Source organism: Crocodylus siamensis, chromosome 1, assembly GCF_052110815.1.
Source record: "Crocodylus siamensis isolate JL-2025a chromosome 1, ASM5211081v1, whole genome shotgun sequence".
Classification (NCBI taxonomy): Eukaryota; Metazoa; Chordata; order Crocodylia; family Crocodylidae; genus Crocodylus; species Crocodylus siamensis.
Window position 1 is genome coordinate 191381419 of NC_143395.1, and position 27257 is coordinate 191408675.

A 27257-nucleotide genomic window follows, 5' to 3' on the forward strand; every position below is an offset into this window, starting at 1 on the left:
CCGTTTCAATTTAGGGGCTTCTGTCACTGCTATGGTGTAGGGTCCAATCCTGTTTTTTTTTGATGGCTCCTGTCTGTGTCTCCCATGGCCAGGGGCCGAGCTGCCAGTGGGCCGAGTGACCCCTTAGCTACGGGGGGGCCCTGGTCCTTCCCTCTGTGGCAGCGGTGCCCCCCAGGGCCACTTGGGTGGGCTGCTAATGGGTGGGTGCCACCCGTGAGGCGCCACCACTGTGGAGGGAAGGTCTGAGCCTTTCTGCAGTTCAGGGCCCACTGGCAGCATGTACAGCATGATCCAATTAAACTGCAAAAATGTCCAATTTTGGTCACGTGTACAAGTGCCCATGGAGCGGAGGTAGGGAACAAGCTTCCCACCCCCGGTCTGCAATAGTGACCAGGTAGAAGGGGCTGCTGCCGGAGTAGAAGGACACTGTCCCCACTCAGGCACGTAGGGCAAGGACTGGGGAGCTTGCTCCCGCACGGGCTCTGCACTCACAGAGTTTGGCTGGGAACAAGCTCCCCATCCCCTGCCAGCAGGGAGCTCCCAGCGCTGGTTCCACACTGTGGGGCTGCTGCTGGGAGATGAGCCCAAGCTCCACAGTCATGGGGCTTGGGCTGGGAAATCCTTACCTCCCATCCTAAGCATCTGCAGATAGCAAATTTACTTGGGATTAGGCAGGTTTACTGAAAAGTAAAAATGTGCACATGTAGATTCACATGCTTATTTCACAGTAAACTATGCTAATACAAAGTAAAGCATCTCATGTAGATGTACCCATTGAGTCTTAATACTTATTTGAAGACCAAATTAGATAAATAAAGGACTTGTTTGAGACTCAGTTTTTCTCTAAAAGATGAAGAGCCTGGATATTTGAAATGTGAGTTCTGCTTTTTACAAACTAAAACCCAAACACTGCAGAATAAGAAAATGCATATTACCATTACACATTTAGCCTTGGTTCTGCCTCCAGATCACCATCCTGACCACCAGATATTTTAGCACAGGATGATCTTTAAATGGATTCTTCTTATTTCTCTTAAAATATAGTATGCTGCCTCATCTCTGCTTTTACAGAAATGTTAAAAAAAAACCCAGCAGCCACACAAACAACAAAGGAATAAAATCTCTCCAGGCTTTTTGTATAGTACAAACAAAATAGACGTACCTTTTCTGTTTGTCATCTGGACTTTAGCCCCAGCATCAATTAAAAACTGCACTGCATCCAGTCTACAGCTCTCAATGGCTCTCATCAGTGGGGTTGAACTGTTGATTGCAACTGCATCTATCGCTCCTCCAGACTTAACTAGCAGTTCAGCAATATCCTGCTGTCCTGCATGGCAGGCATGGTGCAGAGGAGTCCACATGAAATTGTCAGTTGCATTTACATCTGCCCTGTAAATGAAAGAAGTGAGACTGTGTACAGATGAAGATGAGCACGGTTGCTGTACCTAAATGCTTTCTTTCCTAAATCTAGGTCAGTAAATATGATCTTCATGCTAAATATATTTGAAGAATGTAATAACCATCCTTTTCATGGCTTGTTATCTCATTGCTATACAGCTTTGAAATAGTTTTAAATGTTTGGTTTAGCTTCTCATAGAATTATATGAATTTTAGCAGTTTGTGTACCTAGTGACCACTACCCTACTTCTTCCTTTGTAGACCTGCATGATACCTACTTGCATTATTGGAATCAGACTTCTATAAGGAAAGGGAAAACAGGCTTGTAAGCAATTTATGTAATTTTCTACTGTGCTGCTTGTAGTGGATATGTCTACGCATTCCCCTGATTGTGCATTTGGTACTTGTGCAGTCATTTAGTTAGTACTTGCTAAAGTCCTGGTGGTGCATGATTATTTTTGGACATTACATCATCATAGCGACGAGCTACGGTGATGTAGCATTTGTGTCACAGTTTGTGTTGCCAACACTACATCGCTGAAGCAACGAATTATGAGATCCCTTCCTCTGATTTTTGTTTGTCTTCCCCTTTGTCTTCTTCAAGGAAGCACATCCAGTTGTATTCTGAAAAATGTCAGTCTTAAAGAGGGCAAGGCCAGTTAGGTCAGGGATGGTCAACCTGTGGCACGCATATGCCACAAGTGGAATGAGGAGCCTCTATGAGTGGCAAAGGGCAGATCAAAGAGGGGATAGGGAGCACAGTGGCAGCTAGGAAAGAAGCAGAAAGCAGACTGGGCAGGTAGCATGGGGTAGGAAGCAGAAACCAGAGCATCAGATCAGTCAGAGGAAGGGAAAAGAAGTAGCACTTGAGCAATGTACAGGGCTAATTTTTGGCACATTTGCCAAAAAGGTTGGCCCCCACGCTGACCTAGATTTCACAATATATTTAACAAATGCATATTCAATAATGAAATGGACTCCTGAAAATACTCATAATTGCTTTTATCTCTGAACTCTTTCTCTACCTATAGATTACCACATGTCCAATGTAAATTACAATAATCCAATCTGAATAGACTGTCTGCAGTGACATATGTAGTCCAACTGAAGACCCAGCCCTACAGGTGCGTGCAGCCTTAAGTTAAAAAAGTTATAATATTTGAGCATTCCATTTAAATTATTAAGAGCTGAAGACATGACTATTGAAACTCCCACACTGGTGTGGTTACATGGAGCTTTAAATATTGTTTATCCTGCCCAGCAATGTATTGGTGATGGAATGACAGGCATAAAATGTGCAACTGGAAAGAGAGTAAGAGTTAGGTCAGTAAAAGGAGCATGAATATTTCATGTTGATACAGAACAGAAATAATCAGTATTGCAGCAATTTTGTTGGCATAGCAGCTTCATCAAATATAGAGTGAGCTCCGATGCTGATAATTCCTTACACTTTCTATAGCTTTCATTCTGACTTCTCTTCCATCTATCATTTGGGTTAAATTTTTGTGTGTGTTTCCTCAGTTTTTAGTATTTCCCCATCAAGATTTTTTGCATTTCCTTTCCATTTTATTCACTCTCAATATTTTTTACAGAAAAGTAATATGCAATGAATAGTATTAAGAAAAATGTAGCAATTTGAAAAGTATTGTCCAATCACAGGGAACCTAAAATTATGGGCGTTTCGCAAGGATGCAAGAGTCCATTGATACAGGAGTGGGACCCAGATGTGATACTACTGTTTTGTTATATCCTTAAATGGAGGTCAGAATAGCGGGGAAACCCTCTACCCTCTAAGATCAAGCAGTTCTCCTGAAATGGCTAAGGGAACCCTTGAGAGGGGAGACTGAAAACCAAGGGCTCGTGAGCAGAACCCAGTGGTTCTTACCCCAGTGATCAAATAGATGAAAGATGCTTCTTTTATATCTTCAAATAAGTCACCAGTCCCATTAATAATCATCCCCAAACAACAACTCTGTCAGCTCTATTGCATCTGATACTGTGTGAAGTCAGCAGAGGTTTGCTGAAATCAGGACAGGTTAATTTGCCCTATGAGCACAATGCGTAAACCACTAAGGATTAAAAGACTTAAACCTTCATGCAAAAATATGTATCCTGCCAATGTCGTTGGGATTACTCAACTAGTAAAGGTACACATCTGCCTAAGTCTCTGCAGGACTACAAGTAATGGCTCATTCTTAGACACAAGCCATATGGTTTCTGGCTAGTTATGCTCAGGTAATGTAATGCTTATCATGTTTAAAATTAAGAGATTGGGGTTTTCAAAATCACAGTTGTGTGTAGCAACTTGTTGCATATATCTTAACATACTTTTTCTTCTTCTTTATGAATAGACACCCTGGTATTTCCTGCCCTGGTTCTATAGCTGTTCATATAATAGTTTAAATTATATTTTTCTAATTTGTCAACTCTTGTTCAAAATAAAATCTTACATTTTATTATTTACATTTCCCAAGCACCTATGTCAACTACAGTTTCCTACAGAATGTCTGAAGTAGAAAAAATATTAGGTTGCAACATGTGACTGCAGCCTCAATCCTAATATACATATTATATTCCATGTCAGCTATATAGCATATCAGCTGAGGGTGTAACTGAGGGTCCAATTTTTGAGGGCAAAGTCAGCTAGTTGTATTGTGAGTTCTGCAACAGAGAAGTTTCAGAATTTTTCAGAATGCATCCATTAATTGGGAATTCAGTTTTTGAAACTCAAAGGGAGGTGTTGAGTACCTGCATTTCACATGGACTAAAATTGGATATTTTTCTGAAACCCCCAAAATTCAGACATAAGATATGAGCAAAAGCTTGCCTTGAACCATTTCTGCAAGTCACCATTAGGTGGCTCCATTTTTCCACCTTCAAAATATGAATGTGTGTAACAGGGGGGGCTTCCCAGGGCTGATCAGAAGTTGGCCCGCCTGCCTGTTTCTGGGCTAACATGCACCTCTCTCACCTGCCACACCTTGCTTTTAAATAATGAGGGTCTTAATTCAGTGGGAGGTTGCCCTTTGAATGCCCTGTTCTACTGGGCCTATGTATGCAGCTCCAACCACCCCCATACTGCATCTCAACACTCGCTGATATTTTTAACAGCTGTGCTCTGCTCCAGCGTGAGGCCAGGCCCAGCTCAGAACAGTTTTAGACCTCTCACTTTCTGCCCTGTACGGGCTACACTCAGACCATCTCCCTGTCACTGAGGCCTCTCTCACTCTGCTACCTCTCACACGGTCTCTCTTATCGCCCCTTGCAGGGCCACACTCATACTGCCCCTCCTTTTCCATGGGCTTGTTTTCCTGCACTCCCTGGGCAGCAACCGTGTGGGCTCTTGGGCCTCTCCTGTGGCCTTCATCTGAGCGAGCGCTAGGTGGTTTGCAGACCACTGGACTAACTCTGCCTCTGGTCTTTCGCTGGGTCACTGACCCAGCTGCTCTCAATCAGGGGCTCCTGACTCGCCCCATTGTTTACTTGCAGCTCTTCCTCAGCCGCTCCACCCAATCGGCCTCTGGCCTACCTGTAGCCTCAGGCACCCAAAGGCTTACCTCGATCTAACTTGGCCCCCATGTTAGCAGGACCTATCCTCATAAATGCTGACCTTGTGAAGGAACATCTTGAGAAGCTGGATACCTTCAAGTCAGCCGGCCCTGACAATCTGCACCCCAGGGTACTCAAGGAGCTGGTGAGTGTCATAGCCCAGCCCCTGGCACGGATCTTTGAAAACTCCTGGCTTTCTGGTGTAGTGCCCGAAGACTGGAAGAAGGCCAATGTGGTGCCGATCTTCAAGAAAGGGAGGAGAGTGGATCTGGCTAACTACAGGCCCATTAGCCTGACTTCTATCCTGGGGAAGATCTTAGAAAAGTTTATTAAGGAGGCCATCCTTGAGGGACTGGCCCAGGCTAACATTCTAAGGGATAGCCAGCACGGGTTTGTTGCGGGTAGGTCTTGTTTGACCAATCTCATTTCCTTCTATGACCAGGTGACCTATCACCTGGACAAGGGAGAAGAGATTGATGTCATATATCTTGACTTCAAAAAAGCTTTTGATCTGGTATCCCACGATCACCTCTTGGCCAAACTGGCCAGTTGTGGCCTTGGCTCCACCACGATCCGCTGGCTGGGAAACTGCTCCGTGGTCGGACCCAGAGGGTTGTAATTGATGGCAGTCACTCATCATGGTGCCCTGTGACCAGTGGGGTCCCTCAAGGCTCTGTCCTGGGACCCATCCTGTTCAACATCTTCATTAATGATGTGGACATTGGAGTCAGGAGTGGACTGGCCAAGTTTGCCGCTGACACTAAACTTTGGGGCAAAGCATCCACGCCAGAAGACAGGCGGGTGATCCAGGCTGACCTGGACAAGCTCAGCAAATGGGCAGATGAGAACCTGATGGTGTTTAACACCGAAAAATGCAAGGTTCTCCACCTTGGGAGGAAAAACCTGCAGCTTCCTTATAGGCTCGGCAGTGCTACATTGGATAGCACTACAGAAGAAAGAGACTTGGGGGTCATCATTGACCACAAGATGAACATGAGCCTGCAATGCGATGCTGCGGCTAGTAAAGCGACCAAAACGCTGGCTTGCATCCATAGATGCTTCTCGAGCAAATCCCGGGACGTCGTTCTCCCCTTGTACTCGGCCTTGGTGAGGCCACAGCTGGAGTACTGCGTCCAGTTTTGGGCTCCACAATTGAAAAAGGATGTGGAGAAGCTTGAGAGAGTCCAGAGGAGAGCCACGCGCATGATCAGAGGTCAGGAAAACAGATCTTACGATGACAGGCTGAGAGCCATGGGACTCTTTAGCCTGGAAAAGCGCAGGCTCAGGGGTGATCTGACACCACCTATAAGTTTATCAAGGGTGACCACCAGGATCTGGGGGAACGTTTGTTCACCAGAGCGCCCCAAGGGATGACGAGGTTGAACGGTCACAAACTCCTGCAAGACCGTTTCAGGCTGGACATAAGGAAGAATTTCTTTACTGTCCGAGCCCCCAAGGCCTAGAACAGTCTGCCAGCGGAGGTGGTTCAAGCACCTACATTGAACACCTTCAAGAGTAAATTGGATGCTTATCTTGCTGGGATCCTATGACCCCAGCTGACTTCCTGCCCTTTGGGCAGGGGGCTGGACTCGATGATCTCCCGAGGTCCCTTCCAGCCCTGATGTCTATGAAATCTATGAAATCTATGAAATCAAGCCCCCTGCTTACTGGGGCCCACTTCACACCCCCTCCTCACTGGGTGTCATCTCAGGCCCCCATGTTTGCAGGACCTCAATACTACCCCTCTCTACTCGACCCTCTCTCCAGGACCTACCCACTGACACTTTTGTGCAGGCTGCTAGGCACACCTCTGCACCCTGCCTCCACTGAGGCACATACTCTGCCCCTCCACTGGGCCTGGGGTCAAACACCCCCACAGGCTCAGGTGCCACTCACCAGCATGCCTTGGCCCACCGTTCACACTCTCCGGGGTCTTGCACCCCACATGAGCTTAGGTGGCCACAGCTGTGCCTGGCCCCAAACTGCCTCCGATGATAAATAACCCATCTGAAGGTGGGGGCTGGGCTTAAGGCACCCCTCCTCACCTTTCACCAGGGTAGTAACTGGCCTGGCATTTCTGGAGGACTGTTCCACCACAAACAGCCCCACCAGGCCACCCATCCCCGGCAGGGTGCAGTTTTAGATCATGCCCAGAACCAAGACTCTTGTAGCCATCTCCATAAGCTCTTGCCCTTACCTCCTAGTGTTACCGGAGCAGCAGCTCTACCGGGAGATGTTGTTTCCTCAGTGCCAGGCAGCAGACTGCTGCCTCTAGCTCTGCTGGCCTGAATCTTAAAATGACCACTCATCAGAGCTGGGACCGCACCTATGGGTTGCCTCTTCATGCTCTTAAAGCAGCAGACACCAAAGGTGCTTTGCTACACACCTTCCCCCTTAAAATAGTTCCTGGGAAAGGTTTCTCCTGCTGCTCCGCCAAAGCAGGTTCCCCTCAGAGGCTGTGAAAGCCTTCGAGTGGCAAGCACCCCCCAAAGGTGCTCCACCTCAATAAGAATGAAGACGATGTAGTGATGACAAAAAAGAGAACCATACCTAATAGGGGGACATGAATATAAATTAACTACTGTTTGCAGTTTGTTCAGCCTTTAGACTGATGAATAAAAATAGAAGAGTGGGCAGTATTTATTACAGCCGACCATCAAAAATATACCCTGTACTAAACACCCTAAAAACTACTCCCCAACAATTAAAATCTTTAAGAAGTGACTTTACCCCTTTTCTAGAAGATATTTAACAGCATCCATGTTCCCACTTCCACATGCCACCATCAAAGGGGTTTTGTAATGTAAATCTCTTACGTCTACTGGCACCCCCTCCTCAAAAGCTTTTTTCAGAGATGCAATGTCTCCTGCTTTAACAAGGAAGTTAATATTGGTGAAAGTCTTCCCTGGCTCATCAATATACCATGCAGAGTCATCCTGCACAGGATGTTCAGGTGGATGATCCCGACTGAAACGGTTGCTATCGGTAGCATTCTGAAAGGTCTCAATCATGTACATAGGCCCGCCATCTTTTCGGCGTGGGCATTCATTCTCTGGAATGACACAAATCGGCATGGGGATGGTAAACTTCCCTTTCTTGGCTTTCCCTCTTTTCCCTTTCTTCTTTTTTGGTCCAAAAGATGCAATGAGGTAGGCTTTTTGCAAGTATCTGGAACCTTTAAAAAATTCTTCAATGTTAATTCCCCCAGCACGAGTTTTTTCATGTGCATGGGCAATTGTTTGTATTTGCTCACCATCCACAAAGGCACACTTTTCTTGAATGATTGATATAAAATCATCTTTGGTTACTGTCCCATCCCCTCTGTCGACCACTTCAAACGCCTCACGAAGTGCTGCCTGATGTTCTAAGGACCAGTCGTACAGCCTTAATGACCACTGTGTGTTGGCCTCTTTCACTCCAGGTTTTGAGTACTTAGCAAAGAGCCGTTCAATTTTACGCAGTTCCTTTGCTGCTGCTTTAAAGCCACCTTCTTTGGCAATGATTCTTGGGGTCTTTGTTAATAGATTCTTCCATTTGGGATCACAACCTACCATTAGAGAAATTATTTTAGTGAAAATAGTGGGTGCACCAAACTAGCTGAGTCTGAATACAGGAGATTTTCAATATGCTGCTGTAGATAATTAATTAGTAGTTTATCATTTTATACTTTCTTAAGTATGAAGATAAATGTTACAGCAAATTACATTTTATAAATAGTGATAAAGTAGCGGTTAAAAATATGCGTGTGTGTGTGGGCATGCACACATGTACACTTATGTAAGGCTTTTGAAATGTTTATTTAACCAGTAATAAACCTGGAAAATCAAAATTGAAGTTGAAAATGTCATTCTTAACTCACTGTTTTGTACTTAAGAACTATAGTTTGGCTATCTGAAATGCTGTTGCTTATAGTGTTTCGACCTCAAGAACAGAGAACAGGATTTTTCAGGATCAAGTGAAATCAATGAAATGTTCCGAGGCTACACTGGATTCAATATAATCAAAAAATTATAATAATTCAATGTAATAAAAAATGAAGCTCTCCATGACTCAGTTCCATTGTTCAGATTCTTTAGGTATTTGGAAATAAACACGTTAACTTGATATTGAAATGTAATGGGAATATAGAAGCTGTGAAGGTTTCAACAGCAGCTTTGGACAGTTCTGGAGGCATTTAATCTATCCCTTGCTAACAGAATATTTTCCCTAGCTGCTATGCCTGAATGTTTACTCCAGTCTGGTATTAAATTACACAAATCCACTGAGCTTCCACTACTTCTCTTGAGAACTATTCTGCCCTGTCAGTGTCTCAGCCACATTAGTAGGAAAATTTCCTGACAGCTTGTTAGTGAATTTAGTATTCATTTAAAGATGCCAAAGTGACAGCCCTAGAGAGTCAAGTCTGCCTTTTGTGTGGAAGTGAAATCCTATATTTAACACAGAAGAATTTGCATGATGTTTGTAAATACACTCTTTTATTTACCTCTTTGTCCTATAAATTTGCAGCAATCTGCGAAACCCCCTGCAGCAGCATAGTGAAGCGGTGTATTCCCATTCATGGCAATCAGCCCCACATCTCCATTATAGGCAGAAATAATCCTCAGAATCTAGGAAAGAAATGTCAGTGCTATCAAATACCTGTACTAAATATGTTGAGGTAACAGGGGGAGGGAATTGTTTTAAGTAACTGAAACATTGTGTAAGCCATGTTCAATCATCTTGTTCTTCGCCCTCCCTACCACTTTGTCCACATATAAAAGATGATGAGAGAGTGCTATGATGATGTAGCAAACCTGTGTCCCTGAAACCTGGTAATAATAGCTTCTGTTTTTATTTGCTTCCCAAGTTCAATCTCGGCTGTTACCAACCCATGCAGAGGACTGCCTTTAAAACAGAGCAATTACATGCTATAAATAAATGGAAGAATTCCAGTAGAGATCTAAAACAAAGAAGGCACAAGTTGGGTAGAATATGTCATCAGGCTTCTCCACAGCAGAATTATATAGATATTCTGGGAAGAAAAGAAGAGTTGCTAATAACCAGTTTCTTCATCTGTGTTGAAATAATGGCTTTCCCCAGTCATTATCTTGTACAATGTACTCACACCTTAAAAACAGTAGGATTAGATGAAGGAAGGGCAGCTGCTTCCCCCACCATACACACCTCCAAACTTTCCTTTCATGTTCTCTACCCATAATAGAAACACCTCCTCCATTGGCAGGCTGCACCTCATGAGACATCAATCTTTCTGGAGGGAATCACCCACGTAAGGCAGATGGGAAAGAGCCCACATGTATCGATACCTCAGAGAAAACTGTCGAACAATCGTGAGGGGGAAAAATTCATTGTTTCTGAAGGCCCTGTGATGATTTGATAGAAGCTATTCCCAAATACTGACTGTTCTACTTAAATCCAGAAGGACTAGGAAGCTTTGCAGTAAGGTGTCAGTACAATCTACTAAGATACCTCAAAAAAGCCTCCTTTGGCTGCAAAATGGGCAGCATTGTGCCTTTCGTTGTCAAACAGGTTAACATCTCCTCCTTTCTCAAGTATGCCACGCACTACCTCCAGGACACCTTCTCTGGCTGCTTCCATTAAGGCTGTACGACCGGTCACCTGCAAATTAAGCAGATCAGTTTTGCATTGGTATTCTTGCTAACTGGCATAAGCCGGTGTTGCAAGTGGTTATCAGAACTAGAGGCCTCCTTTGCGCATTGCAAAGTAGTAAGAGAGGCTGCCAGCCTTGCATTTCCAGAGTCTTTTGCAGCTTACATTTAGGAACCTAATACTGCAGCCTTCAGAACATGAGCAGTCAAGCCCACAGGCTCAATCCTGCAAGCAGCTGCACACGTAACTGGCTGCATGCATGACACTGAGCAGCCACACTGAAGTCAATGTCCCTTCTTACATGAGGAAAATTGCACATGCACTTTATTAACAGATAGGTCCCTATTGAAAAGCTCCCACTGAAGGTATTCTATACTGCGTTTTTCCTTTTCTTGCTCTGCACAAGCCAGGTCCTGAGAATAAGGGAATGCAGATGCCTCAGAGCAGTCTTGCATACAAGCCTGGCACTGCCCTCAGGTTCTCTGTCTTGGGGGCCTCTCTCTGCCTTACTTCTGGGATGTGATGTATTTGGAGCAGAAGCACGAAGCAGGGCATGCCTCACAGTGTCACTCCTGGGCACAGAGGTGGCGTATGCAAACCCTAAGACACTTACATGAGTGGGCAGGTTTTTCGTAAGGGCTTCTCACCCAGCAATTCCCAGTGTTATCAGGTGCTGAAAGAGATTGCCAGACTCTTACTCAAGAGTTAAACAACCATGGAAACACACGTAAAAGAGATTGCTGTTATTTCTGTGTGAGAGATGACATAAAAAAAAAGCAAAAAGGGTCATAAATCCAGCCAATGCAAAGAACTTTGACCAGCAGTGCCTGAAAAGTACTTGTGCTGGCCACCTGCCTTCCTGTCATAAAAAAGGCCAGAATCCAAGAAGATTGGTTGAATTTTCTTCCCTGGCAGGGAAGAACAGCAAGCCTAACTGGGGGAGTGATCTTTCAGGGGAAGGTGAGGTTTGGAGAATTCCACTACTATTATATTCTTGAGCAAAGCTGCCATCTTTTATTACACCAACACCACATCTGTACTGGATAGTCAAGCATGTTTTGCTATGGCAGAACATATATTCTGAAGATTATTTGACTTTGGTTGGCTTTGCTTGGGAAAAATATAGATAGTATACCTTGATTGCATATCTCAGTGGCATGTGGTCTCTCTGCCTTTGCTCAAGCAAGCCCTCAGATAATGCTGGGGTGATGGTTGGAGCATGGTTTTAAGGCTCAAAACTTGAAAAAAGATCATCACACAGATAAGGTTTCATGTAAAGGATACATAATTTACTGGTCTATGCACCAATTCAAATATAAATTAATGCATTAACTGGACCACTATTTTTCTGTGTTAGCTGCCTCTGGACTTTGCCTCTTGCAAAAGTGTTTAAGGGTCAAGGAAATACAGCCTAGAATTATTAGGGTTAACTGTTGTCCCTGCATCCCAGAGGTGGTGAAATATCACTAGAATAAATATTTCATTTGTGAAGCACTTGGGGATGAGAGATGCTGCAACCATGTAAAATATAAGTGTTCTTGCCAGACATGGGACAGGCCCTGCCGTCTCCCTGGACATGATAGCCAGGCAATACAACTGACCACTTTTGAAAATTACTTTGTCAAAGGAAGAGCCATGCTGTTTGAACTCAGCTAAACTGTGAGTCACAGCAAATAGAAATGTCTTTGTCCTGGGGAGCCAATTGAGTGAAAATGGAAGTCATCTGATCTTGAATGAACTGTAAAGAGAAAAAGAGTTCCAAGAGCCCTGTGGATCTGCAGCATGGTCCCCTGGTGAAGGTACTGATTGAATAGAAAAGAATTGATCCTGTGAATTCAAAAGCTCTGATTTCAGATGTTTCATATTGTCTATCTGTGTCCACCTACCACCAGAAAAGAGAGGCCAGAGACTGATTACAGTATATACACAGAGAAACAATCAGACAGCTGGATTATTCCTCAGTGAATAAGGTCTATTTTACAGGTAATTTGGAGGTAGGAGGCTGTGCAAGACAGAGGTAGTTGCTGTAACTGCTGGCCAGGAGCTGCACAAGCCAGCAAGCAGGCTGAATGTTGCTGAAGCACAGGGAGTTTGCTGCGGGGCAGTGCTGTGAACTTCTCCAACCTAGCTTCAATTCACTGACTGATTTGGCAGAGAACCAGGGCAGTGACCCTTTACTATTCCAAGTGGAGGATCTTGCACTATTAGCAAGGGCCAGGACCTCCTATTAGGTGCCCCAGTGTGATCCTGTTCCATCCTGCTTGAGTCTCTGAAAAGCCATTTCTGAAAAGGCATGTGCATCCTCCTTTCTCTGATTTAGTCTTAAGTCTAAAATGAGGGATATATTATAAAAACATGGATTCATGGTTTTCTAAGAACAGGGCAGGGTACAACAGGTTTGCACTTAGGTACCTAAAAGCACCTAGCCTTTCTCTGCACTTTGGAGTTTGCATTATCATTAGCACAGCTCTAATCAGCAGACACACTCAAATTGAAAGCAGTCAGAGCTGAACAGGGAGGGGGCAGGTAGCAGTGCATTCTTTGCATCTCACTCCCCCACCTGGTTTGAGATAGTCTCAATCTTCAGGCCTTCAGGGTAGAGAGCTAACCCCATCTATTTTCTATGGCTCACCATGAGAAGCAAAAAGAACAGTGAGGCATGGCATGTGTGGAGAGAAGAAATTATTAGACTGGGTAATTTTAGAAATAAGGATGAGGGTATGCTTCTGCACTGGTGGGTATCTGAAGCACAGGGAATGCTGAATATGCTGATGGTACTTGGCCAGCTCTTTTTTTCCTTGTTATTAATGCTTCTGAAATAAATGGTCTGGATTATGGCAATCTCCTGCTCAGATGAACAGAGGACAGGGAGGACAAAGTAAAAGGTTTCTTGTAGTTTCTCACCTCCTTGTTCCCATGTAGCCACATTATAGCTCTAAATTTATTGGATATTATTTCAGCATTTGAAACCATAGGCTAGATCCTCAGCTGGTATAAAATGGCACAGTACCACTGAAGCCACAGCAACATATACCTTTTGGGAAACTATACACACCTTCTAGGAAACTAGCATTTTATACATATAACTGGATCCACTGTCCAGGCACAGGACATCCATTTAAATAAATCCAAGATGATGAAGTTGTTGGGTATGGAAATAACTTATGCACTGCTTTTTAAATGCCTGTCTGCTGCTGCTATTGTTATTCCAATATAAAGATTTTTGGTCATATGCTGTAGTGGTCTTACATCTACATTACAGTAATAAATATTTACATCTACATTACAGCAATAAATATTTCATTATAGGAGTGTTCCTACTGGGTTCATTGCATTGGGGTCTGCTCCTTTTTCCAAGAATCTCAGGCAGATGTCTTTAATCTCATGGGCTTGTTCACAGGCTTGCAGAAATACTGGCTTCCCATCAAGAGTGCAGTTGTTAACATCCGCACCATATTCTAAGACAATCTTAATGCAACGGTAGTGTCGCTTTGTGGGTAAAATGCAGTAGAACAAAACACCTGCAACAAAAAAACCCCAAGAAATGCTGTTAAGATATAAATATTCAGAGCCTGGAATAAATATTGAGGAAGGTTCTTTTGGCCCTAATCAATTAATCTGGTCAGAAAGTGTAAGTAATGTTGACACAGACCCATTAACTTCTCAGGTTTTAAAGTGCTATCTGTATGAATTCAACTTCAAGATAAGAGCATAGAAAGGAACATATGAAATACTCTTTGGAATTCAATGTGGAGTAACCAATATTCAACTAAATCAGGCCATCGGTATTTAGACATTTACAAAGCTAATTTGTAGCTCTTCCCAATATTTAGAGGCCTGATCCAGAGAAAGTGATTATACTTGCAATGCTACATAAGCCCTTTTGAAAGCGCTTCTCTTGGGTCAAATGGTGTAGCCACCCCTCCCCTTTTCTACCCTGAATGCTAAATAAACACCAAACCCTCATATATTCAGTATCAAGTCACAGGCTTAATGCTGAGCCAAAAAAAAAAATTGTGATGCAGGCATAGGCTCTTTATGTAGACCAGACATTGCCACTAAAGGTGGACTTACTACGCATGGTCAGCCTGCAACACGTGTTGAGAAATCAAAATGCAATTTGTGTTTGATCCTGGCTCTACCAAGATATTTCCATCCAACAGGTTTAAGCAGGACTCTACCTTTTCCTTCATTATCAACGATGGTCATGTTTGCTCCAGCCTTTGCCAATATATCCAAGGCTAAGTCATGGCCCAGCTCAGCTGCTTTCATCACAGCCGTGCGCCCCATCCGGTCCTGAACATTAGTATAAGCTCCTTGTTCTATCAGGAAGTTGCACATGTCAATGTCATTTGCAATGCAAGCTAAATGAAGGGCAGTCTCTCCATTAGTGGGCTCGGTGAAATTAATGAGGTCTTGGAATCCAAGCTTGGTCATCTTTTCTATCTGCTTCTTATCCCTCTGGCGAACGCACTGTAGGACTTTGTAGATCTGCAAGTGTTCAAGTCTTTTGTCTGCTAAAGACATTTCTGATCAGCTGATGTGGGTTGTCCTCCAGAGAAGAACTTTCTGGGCACAAACCATGTAACTTCCCTACTGGGACAAAATTACATGAAGTTATTCTCCTTGCAAGCAATAATAGGTTGGGTCCAAAGCACCTACCACTCAAGGCTTCAGGGGCACTAAGCCCCCCATGGTTCCTGATTAGGCCATTCTGTGCATGTTTAAGACGGACATAGTAAAAAGAAGGGTTAAAGATCTGCCAGGCCTTCTGGCCCATTAGGGGAAGGCACAACAAGTTATGTAGCCAACAGAATCCAAGGGAGTGATGTGGTTGGCATTCTGTCTGGACACTTTTGAATCCCCAACCAGGTATTCCTTTACTTGGACTGACTGGATGCAGCCTTTAGCACAGGGATATTAAAATCATACAGCCCCGCAGGCCAGATAAGTGGCATAGGACTGGACTATAGGCCAGATCAGAAGCACAGGGCGAGCCCCACAGACTGCGTTGGGCCCATGGACCTTCCCTGCTTCCCCCTGCATGCCAGATCTAGTGGCCACAGCACTCAGTCCAGCTGGTCCAGGACTGCATTGCATGTGGTCCCCACTCTGGCCAGCACAGGACACAAGCCACACACAGTGACTGCTCCCGTCAGTCTGGAGTGGACACCGCATGCAGCATGGGTCCTGAACCAGCTGGAGCAAGCACTGGAGCTGGCATGCAGGGGACCCATGAAGCATGCCCCTCCCACCCTTCATGTTGGATCCAGCGCCTGCTCTGGCTGGTCTGAGACTGCCACAGCAGTGCCTGTCTGAAGCAGGCCACTTATGACGTGTGTTCTGCACTGGCTGGAGTGGGTAACAGATCCTGCATGTAATGAAATTAGGGTCCTGGACAGGCAGGGCCAGATTATGTGGCTTGGGCATACAGGCCATATCTTTGATACCTCTGCTTTAACACAAGCCCAGAGCAAAAGTCAAACCTGCACCTCTGAAGCCTCAGTGAGAAACTTAGCCACTCACTCTGCCATCACACCCGTTACACACCTGCACATGTACAACCCTTTTGTTCTTTAGGAAGACTCCCCAGTCACTGAGCATTTAAATGGTTACATGTTATTTAATAGGAAAATTAAATACTGGATTGAATGTAGTTAGGAGTGAGCGTGGAAGCTGTTTTCTATTACAAGGAATGTTATCCTGAGCCTGAATAGATGCAATTAAATGAAAGAGGGTTGATGACCCTCTGTTTTAATGCTTTCATTAGAAAAAAAAAAATAATCAGAAGTCACAGTTTCCTCTGCTCTTGCTGAAGCATACAGCCTGACATTCACTTCTGTTGCAGAAGGCCAGTAAAAGATCTCCACACCATTTAATTTCCACTTGAGCCCGATTTTGTAGTAAATGGTGTATGGACATTGCACTGAGTCCTCTCTGCAAAGGATGAATTGCACCCCCACTGATTCCTGGGATAGAGCTTGGCAATGGGAATTGTCAGAGATGGCTCTGGCAGTCTCATTGAAGTTGCTGTCTTGTCCATTAGTAAATCACCTCACACAGTCTGACGCATCCTAGTATAAATGATAGCCTCCATCCAGCAGAGTAATGGAACCAGAATAGCAGAGGGGTTGCAGGAGTGAGGGAACCATCCACTGTACTGGGAAAGCTTTTATAGTTCCTGACAAATAACTGTAACGTTTGTCAGGCATTTTTGAATAATCCTCATATTTTTCTTGTTTTAGTGGGAAGGCCATTGAAAAAGTTTGCAATGGCTCTGTACCCTGCTGTAATAGAATATATTCTTTTCTAGTACCTGCTTGCTTCCCTGAGTAATATGTTAGCTCAGAAATGTTAAATAAAATGCACAAGCACTCACTGTTTGCAATCTAAACATGACAAAATATGCCAGCTAATTTTAACCTTACATCAGTCCATACTTTAAGGAATCACCTTCCCATTATTCTCTCTTTTATGCATCACGTTGAAAGTTTGACATTCTGCTCGGAAATTTTCAAACTACATATCAAGTTCTATTCTATTCTACAATCCTCACTCCTATAGTATCCGAACACCTTCTGAAAATGCATCAAGTAATATGACTAACATATCTCATAGTTCCCTTCTCTCTCTGTCATCCTTACATGTATGACATTATATTATTTTGTTAAAGGAAATAAATGCACTCTGACATCAGGCAATAACAAACAGCCTATTGTTAAAGAAGAGCTGCATGCTATTGTTTTGTCCCAGTAGGGAAGTGACTTACTTGTGTATTCTGCCTTCTGGGTCACTGGGAAAGCTACAAAACAGAAGGGAGTTTCAGTTTGACAGCTTTAAAATATTACAAAGCTGTTTGGAAGCAGGGATTCAACACAGTAGTTCATCACTGGGCTTTTACTGAAGAGTGAAATTATGAGCTCTGCAAGACTTGGTTTCTGACAGAATTACTAAGAATAGCAGGCAGCCGCTAGGGCCCAGGTTTTCAAAGTATTTAGGCACCCCATTCCCACTGAAATAAGAATGGAGTAAAGCCTTTGAAAGCCTGGGCTTAAGTGTTTGGAGCATGAATGCTTTTCCTGGGACTGCATTCCCTGCTTCCTATTGTTTTGCTGCATTAGAAAAGGATTAGTTCACTTAAAAAATCTTCCTTACTTTTTTTGGTGAGGGACCCTTTCTTCCCCTGTATAATTGGTGCTGTGGTAGAAAGTTGAGGCCCTTAATAAGGAATCACCCCCCACTGCAGGAAATACTGTGTAAACACATAACCAAAAAATATTCCCTGCCTTAGGAAACTTAAAGTAGCCTTCTTGTGGGGCAGGATTTTGTCTGGCCTCATACTGATGTACAGGTAATCCTTGTGCGCCCCCAACTTTGAGCTAGGGTCAGCTGTAATCACACTCTCTGCTCCTTGTCAGTGCATCTAGGGCAGTGGTGCTCAACCTTTTTGCCCTGTGAGCCAGATGTGAGATGCCGAGATGTGTCTTTCACTCAGATGCGTCTGTGGGCTGGATCTGGCTGGTAAACTTAATCTGGCTGCTGGGGGCTGGGGGGTGACCTGGCCCCGTTCCAGCCACACGAGGGACAGGCCTGGGCCTGATCCAGCTGTGCAGCAACACGGTGGGACATGGATCCATCCATATGTAGCTTGGTTATTTGGCAGGGGGGAGGGATTAATATTGCCACCACTCCCCTGCCACCAAATTTCCCAAACTGGGGATCGTGTGTGGCAGACGCTGTGGCTTTGAGGGCTGGATTTGGACCAAGGGCCAGGGACTGAACACCCCTGGATCCAGAGCATAAAACATTCCAGCATTAGGAATGTCTCCAGCCCATATCCCTCCTGGCCAGCTTAATGGACATGTCAGTGAGAAGACAGCATGTTGCACCACTCCAATATAGGCTAACTTCCTCCACAGTCTGGATGTAGGGGTATGCCAATACCAAATACTACAGTCCAGGGTAAATAGACACAACTTAGCTCTAAATGAGCTAGCTTAGAAGCAGTCTTGCACCGGTAGCATAGAGCTCCACATGGGCTTCTCAGTAGCCCATGTGGAGCTCCTTGCTACAATGGCTTGACTAGGTTAGGTGTGGTACCCACATCAGCTTGTTTAGAACTAATTTAGTTCACATTGGGCTGCACTGAAATGTGCAGCGTGGACACAATTTCACTCATCAGTCTTCAAGATTTCCTTTTTACCTGGTGGTCAGGAAAGAGTTTATCCAAGGAGAGAATCGGTGACACAAAGAATGTAGGAAGCTCCTTGCCCTTACTATAAAGCATGGCTTCCCAAAATTTTTGTCAGTGTGACCCCATTTATGACCCCATTTCCTCAGCCTGGCCCTTCACTCCCAACTCGCAGCCCCCTGGCCCTGCCGGTGCCCCTCACTCCCAATCTGCAGCCCCCCATTCTCCCCAAGTGCCCCAGGGTTAGGGCCCTCAGCCCCCTTCTCCACCACCCCAGCAATGCCTGAGCCCTGGCTGCCACCCGCAGGAAGCAACAGCTGCTAAGGCCAGAGCGCCGCATGGCAGCAGGATGGGGAACCCCAAGCCCATAGTGGGTAGCCTGCATCCTCCTCCCTCGCCCCCCCATTCCCTCCCCCATAGGTGGCACGGCCAGAGCAGAGCCCATGGGGGGGAGGATGCAGGCTGCTGCTGTGGGCTTGGGGCTCCCCACCCTGCTGCCCTTCCCCCAGCCCTCTGCAGCCCAGCAGGCAGGACCTGGCACAAAAAAGCACCGTGCCATGACCCCATCCTCTGATATTGTGACCCATTTGAGTTCACACCCCACAGTTTAGGAACCACTTCTATAAAGTGTAAAAATCCATTGTTTTATCAAAGACTAGGAGTTGCTGACTCAGGGTAAAAATAGCTGTTGCCTGAGATTGCATTTCTGCTGCCATAAGTATTTTTATGGCAGCACAAATAATGAGCAATGACGTCCCTACCTTTTGTCCCACCACATCAGTGGTCAACAAAAAGAAGTGTAAAATAGGGCCACTTTGTCTGCTTCAATAAAGTGGCCCTATTTTACACTTCATTGAGGCAGGCATCTATTCGCTCTGTGGTGAGAGAATGCAAGCAGCCCAGAGCTGCCCACACTCTCCAGCACTCTGGACAAATAATCTGGGGGCTGGAGGGGTTTAATCCCATGCACCCCAGGAATTCACACAGCATCTTGGGTCCCTCAAGCCCCAGGAGCACCTGACTGGCTTTCCTTCCTTACGAGGCATGCTCTGAGGAATCTCAAGCCATCTTGGTAAGAGGGCAAAGTCGGGGTTCCCTGTTTATGGAGGCCTGCCCTGGGATCTCCAGGGAAACATTTTCATAAGTGGGGAAAGGTCCCAGAGTGGAGGCATGGGACCTGAGGAATCCCTGGCACCCTGCATCTCCATACCAGGATGCGTGAGACTTGATGCAGGACAACAGGCAATGTATGTTTCACCCAATAAAGGTGATCAGCTGTGGTGAAATGTGTCCTGCCCCAGCTGATCCACTTCATTTGGTGACATCTGTTTTTACTTTTAGAGCACACAATATGGGCCACATTATTCTTCACTTCTGTCAAGGAAGCAAGGGATTAATTTACACCAGGCATGGCCAAACCATGGCACAGGTGCCTGTGTGTGTTGCATGTGGCTGGTCAGAGAGGGAGCAGGGAGAACAGCTGCAGATAGTACAGGGAGCAGAAAACAGAAGAGCAGATGGGACAGGGAGCACAGGGCAAGGAAGCAGAAAAAAAGCATAGAAGGGCGGGAAAGGGAAGGAGATTTGAGTGGCACTCAGTGAAGGTGTGGGGCTTACATTGTGACATGCCTGCCAGAAAAGTTGGGTCCCACGAATTTATATCATCTGAAGATCTGACAGTTTATTATACTTGAGGCTTTCCCAAGTATCTTTAAAAAATTTTCTGCAAGTCTGGATTTGAAGTACTTGTCAGGAATGGAGTTAGGAGCAATGCTTGCATTGTCTTCCTGTCCTTCTCCCTCATATATGTCCATGAAGGAACTGTGTTGCAATTTAGAATGATTAATATTTGGAATATGGTACATTTACAGAGCTGGGGTGATGTTCACTATATCTGGGTTTGATTTTGTCTTATGGTGTATTATCTAATTCAAAATATATTACCATTAGATTTTATTTTATATGTACTTACATACTGTGTATGGGAATACTATTTATATTATTATTTATTTACATATACATGCAGCATTAAAACCCCATAACACCAAATAAGCTGCCATTCTATATCTTATTTCACCTGTTTATTGATTGCTTGGTTCTCAGGTTTTAGTTACTGCTTACTATTCAAGCCTTATTCTCAATTCAGATTGGTTAAGTTTAGCCTGGGCTTTTCTGTAGAACTCATTGCTTAGTACAGAGTGCTTCATGCACAATGGTGCTTTTCAACACACATCCAGGAAATAAGGTGTTTGTTTTATTTTTGTTTTACGTATAAGGAGCTGAAAGAAGTGTTAAGGTAACACCTGCCCAATAGTTTGTGGTGTCCACTTTGAGATGCCAAGAATTTGGACTTTCAGATATTTAAGATTCTGCAGTACCTTATTAGTCCAAAGCAAAGCTCTCACCAACTTCAGTCACAATAGTGAATGCTCTGCGATTCTTCAGCTTACAGCTGAACTGTTTTACTTTTGGCTCCCGGAAAATGAGGAACATGTAATCAGCAGCCACTTGTGAAGTGTTTGGCTTACAAGACTTGCTCAGCATCACCTGGAAACTCTTTGGCAGACACAGGATAGAATCTATTTCTCCATGGCAGCAGTCAGCTTCCTTGACCAAAAGACCCTCCTGTGTCTTCCTACAGCTCTGGCTTTCACCAGGGCTGGATTAACCTTTTAGTGGGCCCTAGACAAACAAAGTCATGGGCTTCAGGTCAGTCAAGACCCCCCCGCCCCACCCCTGCACTGCCATCTGCAGGGAGCAGGGCTCGGAGACACCACTAGGAAGCAGCAACCCTGGTGGTGAGGATGGTGTAGGGGAGGGGAAGGGAAGGAAGGTGGACAGGGTTATTCATGCCACAGCCACAGAGGGAAAGATTGGGCCCCCTGCAGCTGAGGACCCTAGGCATGTGTCTAGTTTTCCTATGCATTAATCTGGCCCTGGCTCTCACTCATTACACACTGTCCAACTTCAGGAACAAATTAGACAGTGGTCCTCCAGATTACATCTTCTTTCATTACAATACTTTTCAACATCTTACTAGTCTGTATTAGGTAAATACTAAGAACTCTGGGTGCCTATACACGTGCTGGTTCACTTTCTAATTATAACCCTCCAGTGTGACCTCATCATCATGTGTATAAGCCTATGGGGAATTTAAAAATGGCCACTGGGATTCTTTATCTAAACCTCATCAAATGAGATTTAGATGAAGTATCCTGCGGGAGCGTAATATACATGACAGCGCCCATGTCTGAGTGGCAGACTGTGCAGTTGTCAATGCTCAGTCATTTGGTACTTGCATAATAAAGTAGTAAATGACTGTGCTGTAACTGGCATTACTGCACAGTATTTTTTCTGATGCTATTCGGTAGTAGCAATGAGCTATTGTGCAGTAGCTCATTACTCCTGCGCATTAGTGTCGCATCAGGGTTAGTGCCCCCAGAGCTACTGTGAAGCAGCAATGAGCTACTACACAGTAGATGCTGCCAGTGAGGTGTTTTAATTAAAACAGCTCTCTGGGAACCGCTCTAAATGCCCCCCTGCCTCCCTGAGCACAGGCAGCCAGTGCCTGTTACATCATTTTAATTGGTTTTACCTGTAATCTATTATTCTTTGTTGGGAGAGAAAGGACTGTTAGTAAAATTTTAAGCCAGGGACAGCCTGGGTAGGACTGCACATACCTATGACCATAAGCTTATATCCTGGCTTGTAATGGTTGGTAACAATTTCATGCCTGTCTTGATAAACACAAAGGGAGATACCAGTTGGTTGTTCCAGACTGTATCATGATTTTGGAATGGATTCATCTGAGAATAGATAACTCATTTGAATTATTTCACTTAATTCCACCTAATTATTTCTCCAGTATGCCTAGTATTATGAAACGCCTTTTAAACCAGTTCCTATTATCTCATGGAATTTGCCAACCAGATGAGGGTTACCTAGATACAGGGGAAATTTTTCAAAGACACAATATGAATTAGGCATCAGACTCATTCACTGACATATGGAAGATGAGTATTTAACCGCCCCTTCCATCTTTGAAAATCTCTGCCACCATCTCTCATGGCAACAGTAAATGTTTTTTTTTTATTGCATTGCTGCTTGAATATGGTTTCCTACTACTGTAATACAGAAAACACAATACTAACTAATGAACATGCTTAACGTTTCTTGAACAAGGAGTCCCACAGCCTTTGATATAAGCCTTCATAGGGTTGGGCCCTTATAATGAAAGAATGAGATTTGATAGAAAATATCTTTTTTCTTTTTTTTCTGTTTACTTTGCCAATAAAACAGCACTTTGCAGAAAAGCAGTTCCACTGTGTCCTCTCTATAGCCAGTTTCCCATTGTTTATGTGCATCTCTTCCATAGCAACAAGGGAAAGAAAACAAAATATGTTTTCAAAAATAGAAAATGTCTTTGTAAAACTGCAAAAATTGATAGAGAAGCTTAGAGATAGCTTCTCAATCACTGAAACTTGTTTTTTCTTTTAACAACTTGACATGTTCTTTTAACTATTCACCAACCTGGTAAACAAACTTGTCAGGCATTTTATGATTATTTTAAAAGATATTATAGCACTTGTCAAGCTTCATCTGCTTACACAATGGTGCATAGATAAGCATAAGCAATACATTCTGACATAAAATAACTTAATATGCTAACAATACCTCACTGTGTTTACTGCTTTACACTAGTAGTTCATGGGACTTCAGCTGCATGATTCCCATTGACTAATGTTTAATGGGAGCTATACAATAAAAGCCTCATGAAAATTTATTCCAGTTTAGTGAATAATCAACATACTGCAGTGCTATAGTTAAATCACAGATATTTTCCTTTCTAAGCCTTTAATGATTTCACACTTTCCTATAAAGGATTATGCTTGACATGAAACATATAGTATAGAGTGACACACACTTCTGTTTCTATTTTAGAATCACTAACTCTCCAGTTCTGTTTGAGCTCGATCGAGGTTGATTTTGACTGAAGTCAACGTGCTTCTGAATTGGTACAAGAGTCAGCGCATGACAGCTTTCAAATGAAGGAGGTCAAGGCCCAATCCTGAGCTCTGTGTAGCAGAGAAGGTGCTTAGGAGGCCTGAAGGCTGAGGAATTGATCTTAAAATATGTGCATTCTCTTGTCCCCAGTGTGCATATCTAGCTTTCATGAAATAGGACAGTATCTGTGCAGGGGTGACCTTCCCTTTTAACTGCAAGGAAGCTGGGGCTTGCCAGTTTTCTTCAATTAAGACCTTCCTGCTATACTTGGGCTTAAGTGGAAAAAAGCTTAGCAGATGAGGGCTACATGGGGAAGGAGATATGTTGTTGCTACTATAAAGAGGTCTGCCAGAGAATTGGCCTAGGCTTCTACTGCCTGGAGCTAGCAGTGAGCTATGAGAAAGGGGGCCTGGAGTGAATGAGGGGAGTTGCTGAGAAGAAGGGAAGTAAGTGAGGGAGGGTGGAAAGCTGCATTCGTCTGTTTAGGGCGGGTGGAAGAGGAAACCGAAGCAGGCTTGCTTCCCATCCTCCTCTCCCTCTCCCCCCCACTTAAAACTGAGCTTGGGTACCATGGAGAAAAGGTGAGCTATGGCAAAACCATTCAAATGTGCATGCTCCTTCCCAGCTATAAAAAGGGTGTGCTTGTTCGTTTTTAAAAAAAGGTAAGGTTAACAAAGAAACAAATAGACCTCAAATCAGCAAAGTGCACCCAAGCTCAGTTTTAATGCGGGGGGGGAGGATGGGAAGCAAGCCTGCCTCAGTTTCCTCTTCCACCCCACCAGACACACCATTCCTCACTTAGTAGTCTGGCATCAACACCAGCTCTCCAGCTGATTCTTTAACAAGTTTTACTGCTCACTGTACAGTACCCAAAGCCACCTCTGGAATCGCTTCTACTGGCAGGCAGTAGGAAAACCCACATCTGCTCACTCATCTAGATCCCAGCCCAAGAACCGGGTCCAAAACAGCCGTGTGCAACCTTCCACCCTCTCCCATTTACCTCCTTTCTTCTCAGCAGCTTCCCTCATTCACCCCAGGCCCCCTTTCTATGAGCTGTAGTCTGCTAGGATCCAGCATCACACTTGTCTCTGTAGCAGAGCTGTCAAGCGCCCTGGTCCCCCTCAGGAAGAGGGCTGTCACCCATAATACATAAAACTTTTCATGTGTCCATCACCAATGCTCTGTATGCATCACACTTGGCTTTGTAGTCCCCAGAGATCTGTCCTTGTGCATTAGAAGGGTCATGCTCCATTCCATTCGGCCTCAGTCAGGTGCCCTGGGGTCCTCAGCCAGCTGCTAAGGTAGCTCCTGAAACATCGTCCAGGCTATCCCTTACCCCAAGTCTTTGTTGCTTGCCTGAGCTAGGTAGGTTGGCTATTACACCCTTTACCCTCATGTGGAAACTGACTGCGGGGCCACGTCGTGGCAAGCACTGGCTTACACACGTCGAAGCTTCTGCCTGTAAGCGAGAGGTTCCTCCCACAGAGGTCATGCAAAACAGGGGGACTCAGTGAAAAAACCCCCACATTTCTATGGCAGACAAGGTTCTTTGGGTAAATGAGATATCTTTTATTAGACCAACTATCTAGTTGGTCTAATAAAAGATATTGCATTTCCTGGAAGAAACTATGCCCTTAGACCAACCTGGCTACAACCAACAACACTGCATTTCTATGACACTTCTTGCTGGGATCATTTGATCTCAGCAGTACTCCTGTCCAAAGCAGGGGGGTGGGGTGTTTAGACTTGATGATCTTTTGAGGTCCCTTCCAGCCCTTCATTTCTGATTCTCTGGCTAATACACTTGGGACAACATGACTGCTTGTTGTCTCCAGCTTTATCCTGCTGTCCCTGCTGGGGATGCCCAGAGCTGAACTGTAGCTCCAATCCACAGCAAGTCCCCCTGACCTCCCTTGGCACAGCACCGTACCTAGGCTCCTGGTGGCCCCAGGCAAACTTTTAGTATCAAGCTGCCCTATGCCAAAAATAATGATAATAATTTTAAAAATTACCATTTTGGGCACCCCTTTCTGTCCAGGCCCTGGGCGAAATTATCATGTTTGAACCACCCCCACTTCTTTCTGGGACCCGGGCAGCCACCTGGTTCGCCCATGCCTGTGTCCGGCCCTGGGCACTTGGTATGGGTGGGTGAGAATGTAGTTATCCTAGCAGGCAGACTGGAAGATGCCAGGAAGAAGCTCCCTATGGACCCCCCATGGGGGGGCAGCAACCAGCCCCTTGCTTCGTCCCAGGCAGCAGCCCAATCCCTCCAGATGCTCCTTGGGCATTTTTTTGTCCAGCCACCAGCCCCCCAGCTGGTCCAAGCTGAGCGCCTGTGCTCAGTCTGCTGTTGGGGGGTGGGGGGCTCCCTGCCAGAGGCTGCGGGGACGCAGGGCTTACCTCGGAGCCGGGGCAGGTGCCCGCCCCCCTGCGCCGGGGCACGGGGCTCGCGAGCGGCGGGGCGCGGGGGGATTGTTAGCCCGGGGTTCCTATAGCAACAGAACGGCGGCGGCGCCTACGTCATAATAGCGGCACAATGAGCGGCCCTGGCGCGAGGGTTCGGCTCGGCTCGCTCCAGCCTGCCCTGCCGGCTTTCTGACCGTCCTATCACCCCCGCTTACTCCTGTCAGGTCTCCTCTAGGTCCGCCAGGGAGGGCCACCAGTCTGACTCCAGTACAGATCCTGTCATCGCTGCTGTCGCTCCACGGGCTGCACCTGTGGGTCACTGAACCAACTGTTTTGGGGATAAAATCAACGCCCCCCCCCCCCAAAAGACGTGCTCCTTTTACACCACTGTAGATCAGCTGTAAGTCCCTGCAGATCAATGTGGTTATCCTAGTATGGATCACTTCACTAGTTTGTCTGAAGTTGTTTCAGATTTTCTGTAGTGAGGTGAGGGAGTGCAGAATTCAGCCGAGTGCAGTAAGTGGGAATTTTGCTAGCAAAGGGCTTTTTGAGGAAAAGGGGGATTACAAACCACCCAATGTGGAAGACTTGAGACGTTGAGCTACAGAGAAATCCCAAGTCTCATGCCGGAATCTTTACTGGTAAAGCCCCAAGTTCACCCAGGTACCGTGAGAAATTATGGGCGAGTAAACCTTTCACATACCTCAAGGTGACCTGTGAAAGGGTGGACAGGTGGCACAGAAACAAACTGAATTTTGCAGAGCTGTTGACACTATATATGGTACTACAGTGAACTCTGGAGGATGATGCAGAAAGAGGAATGGTTTTGATCCTGCAATGCTAAGAAATTGAATGAGGATTCATATGTGGTCAGTAAAGTTTCAGCCTGTCTTCAAAATGTGACTGACTTGTTTGAGGTAAAATGGCAGAGGCTGAGGAGCTTTTAATACACTTTTAATACAATATATGTGTATCACTCTCGAAGAGAAGGATTTTAAAGGTATTTCAGCTTATCTTTCCCTGTTACTTTCTCTGCCTTTTCTCCCTGCTAGTGCTTGTGACAAATTGATCATGTTAAAAACTCCAGATGAGTGCAGCTAGC

General features: G+C 45.0%; 1 protein-coding gene across 1 annotated transcript in view; it reads right to left on the reverse strand.

The window, feature by feature from the left end:
- Window positions 1-15081, reverse strand: part of ANKEF1 (ankyrin repeat and EF-hand domain containing 1) — a 33376-nt gene extending 18295 nt beyond the window's left edge. Inside the window, exons 1-6 of the mRNA XM_090031550.1 lie at window positions 14736-15081; window positions 13876-14075; window positions 10414-10563; window positions 9431-9554; window positions 7678-8494; window positions 1163-1389 (exon numbers count right to left, since the gene is read on the reverse strand). Coding sequence (XP_089887676.1) covers window positions 1163-1389; window positions 7678-8494; window positions 9431-9554; window positions 10414-10563; window positions 13876-14075; window positions 14736-15081 — 1864 coding nt within the window. The remainder of the gene's footprint in view (window positions 1-1162; window positions 1390-7677; window positions 8495-9430; window positions 9555-10413; window positions 10564-13875; window positions 14076-14735) is intronic.
- Between the last annotated feature and the right edge of the window lie 12176 nt (window positions 15082-27257).